Source organism: Atta cephalotes, assembly GCF_000143395.1.
Source record: "Atta cephalotes unplaced genomic scaffold scaffold00031, whole genome shotgun sequence".
Lineage (NCBI taxonomy): Eukaryota > Metazoa > Arthropoda > Insecta > Hymenoptera > Formicidae > Atta > Atta cephalotes.
This window is the reverse complement of record NW_012130095.1, coordinates 2,170,811-2,174,048: the sequence shown is the minus strand read 5'-3', so window position 1 is coordinate 2,174,048 and position 3,238 is coordinate 2,170,811. Positions and strand designations below refer to the sequence as shown.

The 3,238-nt window shown below is 42.2% G+C and overlaps 1 protein-coding gene across 1 annotated transcript; it reads right to left on the bottom strand.

The window, feature by feature from the left end:
* Window positions 1–278: 278 nt before the first annotated feature.
* On the bottom strand, window positions 279–2,993 carry LOC105621031. The gene is given in 6 exon segments (XM_012202507.1): window positions 279–488; window positions 1,689–1,946; window positions 2,066–2,117; window positions 2,119–2,262; window positions 2,576–2,724; window positions 2,904–2,993. Coding segments are annotated over 6 exon segments (903 nt in total).
* Between the last annotated feature and the right edge of the window lie 245 nt (window positions 2,994–3,238).

Below are 3,238 nucleotides of genomic sequence, written 5' to 3'. Positions count from 1 at the left end.
TAAACTAAAATAATTTCAACGACATTGTATATAATCAGAGATTTTTTTTAATGATACATTATTAAAAGCGAGAATATACCTTAGTATTTTTGAAGAAAAATGCAATAATATTTCTCTTTCGCAAGAGAGATTTTAAAAATTAAAATTAAAGAGAACTTAAGAGAGGACATTACTAATCCCTTCGTCTCCTCCTCTTTCTCTTTCTCTCTTTCTTTCTCCTCACCCACGCTAGCCACTAATTGAACCAGTTTGATAAGGTGTCGCGCATTGGAGTCTTCCTACAGTCCGGCCGTATCGCGTGAACGCATAACGGTCGCTATTCCAATCGTCATAAATTGTCGCGGTAAACGTGACGATCGTACCGAACAGCCAATACGCGATTCTGTCATTCGACTCTCGTAGCCGCTACTGGATGCTGCGTAGCCAATGGGTTCCTTCTCCCGGGACTTTTGACCACCGATTCGTCTCTGCCATGCTGTGTTATCGATCTACCGAAAACGTGCCAAGGTTGCATCCGAGCTATCTGTGATTATTGCGAAACGTCGCATAATCCGCTCTCTATATCCTCTCCATTACTTCCCAATCCTCGACAACTTGATGACGTCTTTGGGGTGACTGGTGCGCGTTCCAAGTTCAACTCTCAGGTAAATGTTGATCTTTCCTCTAACAATTATAGAAATGACAGGTAACTTTCTAATTCTTGAAAATTTACAAGCAATTCCCCAGATTTCTAATTGACTTTAAATTAAGATATCTATATAGATAAGGAGGAAACTATGTGAAAAAAAGTCTTTTTTTTTGCGAATCTCTTTTAGCAAATTCAGTACATTCGTTTAAATGCGTTATTACTCGACGGTGTTTAGCATAATCAGGCTACTCGTGTAACACGTACGGCAAATAGACAAAATGCGACGGGCGATGCCAATTAGCAGGTGCCGACGTTAATGCAAATGGCGGCATTAGCCGATAATACCAGGAATAATATTATTATTTCACGGCAATAATATCAGCGTAATTCATTCGGCTTAATCAAGAGCATTACTGCCACGAGAAGCGCAAATCTATTTTACCGTCGATAAATTCGTACACATCTATGGAAACGTAATGTACTACCCAATGAACCCCGAATCAAATCGCGGCATTGTTCGCCAAAATTCGTGAGACCGAACGTTGCACAAAGTACACAGAATAATCGACAAATGATGTAAGAAGATTATCGGAAATTATCGGAAATACATCTATGTAACAACGCTCTCTTTCTCTAAAAAAAAAATATATATATATATATATATATATATATATATATAATACATCAACATCAGAAAAATGAAACAGCAGAATTTAATAATACTTACAATATGTACTTACAATATGTAATAATTAAAGCATTTGATAAATAATAAGGAATAATTCTTCAAATATTTAATAATAACAGCCTTAATAATAATAATAGTCTCATTATTACAAGGCAAATTGTAACTTGCACATTCACCTATAATCGCGTTATTTACACGGTGTGCTTGCGACGATCAGAATACGCTTATTACGTGAACCATAGTCGATCTCACCGTAATCACTGACGTCACTGGCCGACTATTGTTACAACATTACGACCAACACTGAATCTTTTTTCCGGACACCAGAACCAAATACCGCGCGTATGATCCTGCTATGCAACGTGAGGTTACACCTGCAGCTGAATACGTCACCGATCGTCGTGCAATCGGCACCGGTCGGCGGCCCGCGCACCGGAAATAGATTCTGTAACCGGAGAACTTATTTCTGGAAACATGGCTGCGGTTGTGCTTGGGTCCTATTTCGGGCTCGAAAACAGCAACCAGTCTTCTTCCTCGCTTGCTCACCCATTTTCTTTCGTGTCTCGCTTTCCTCGCCGCTGCAATCAAATCGAACGATTGAAAATCTGTGGAAATGAATGAATGAAAAATCTGAATTGGCGGCTAATTGCTAATGTAAAAGATAATCTTGCAAAAAGATAAGCTACTATAGTAATTAGTAATAACTAATTATAGTTATCAACTAGAATAATATGAGAGGAAAAATATACGAAGAGATACGAGTCCTCTGTCATCGCGCTAAGAATGACGAAGAACTTATGAAGGGATAATAAAAGTGGTGACCACATGGTAGCGACACCAAAGCCATAAATAGAGGCCGCGGAAGACCATATGTACGTGGAATGATGCCTGGGCCATATCGGCGTCAGTTACGCGAAAGCAATCTATTTCTGGCGGCTGGCTGCTCCTAAGATTTGCATCGCAGAAGACGCAAGACCGCAAATCTTTGCACCATTTGTTACTGACTCTTTTACGCGGCACTATTATCCTGCTCCGTCGTTATCCTTCCGATTCTTATTCTTATCCTTGCCTTTTCATTCGTCACAAGTCCCCGTTTTCGTCATCGACAATAAATCTGGAAATCTCTCGATTCTTCAATAAAAACGACTATCCGTCGTCTCCCGACGATTCACCAGGACGCAGCTCCATACTTCTTTACATTCCATACGTCACATTCACTATGGGAAGTAAGGAAGCACGGAACGGTCGCCCGGTATTACAAGCTTAGGTCGTACGAATGCCGATGTATGCTCTTAAAGATCCTCTCTTCTTTGCTCCAACTGAGATTGCTGGATTCGAACAGCTTTTTGATACGACACTTCTCGCAACAATTTCGTTTCGCGAATACACCGCTGTTACGTAATTCATCCTGAAAGATCCTAAAACACTCTCCAACGAGGAATATCTGGCGCGCTGGAAACGCCTGTATTCAATCGTACCCGAAAGGGGTCCTCTTGACTTAACACCTGATTTCTTCTGAAATTATTACTAAATGGCCGAGAGAGAATTCCTCAGGCTGATTTCCTCAAGACTTCAAATCCTGCCAACCTGGATGACCGCTTCGGACTGAATGCTGCCAAAGCCTCGAGCACGATCGCTTTGGAATGAGCCCTCTAAAAATGGCAGCACAGATCCCATTGGCCTCTCCTCTCGAGTGACGACGAGCCGACACCCCCCTCGTCGTCGTCGTGTGCAGATGTAAGCTTACACTCGAGACGACTACCACGCGACGGCTCGGCTCGGCTCGGCTCAGCTTTTCGGCTCCCTCGCGTAGCGCTTCGCCGCGCCAAATTTGTCTTTACCCGAAAATAGTCAGTCCCACGGCTGCCACCACATGGTGTGACTATTCCTGGTCCAGACTCGAGTGATAACTTACCCAGGCT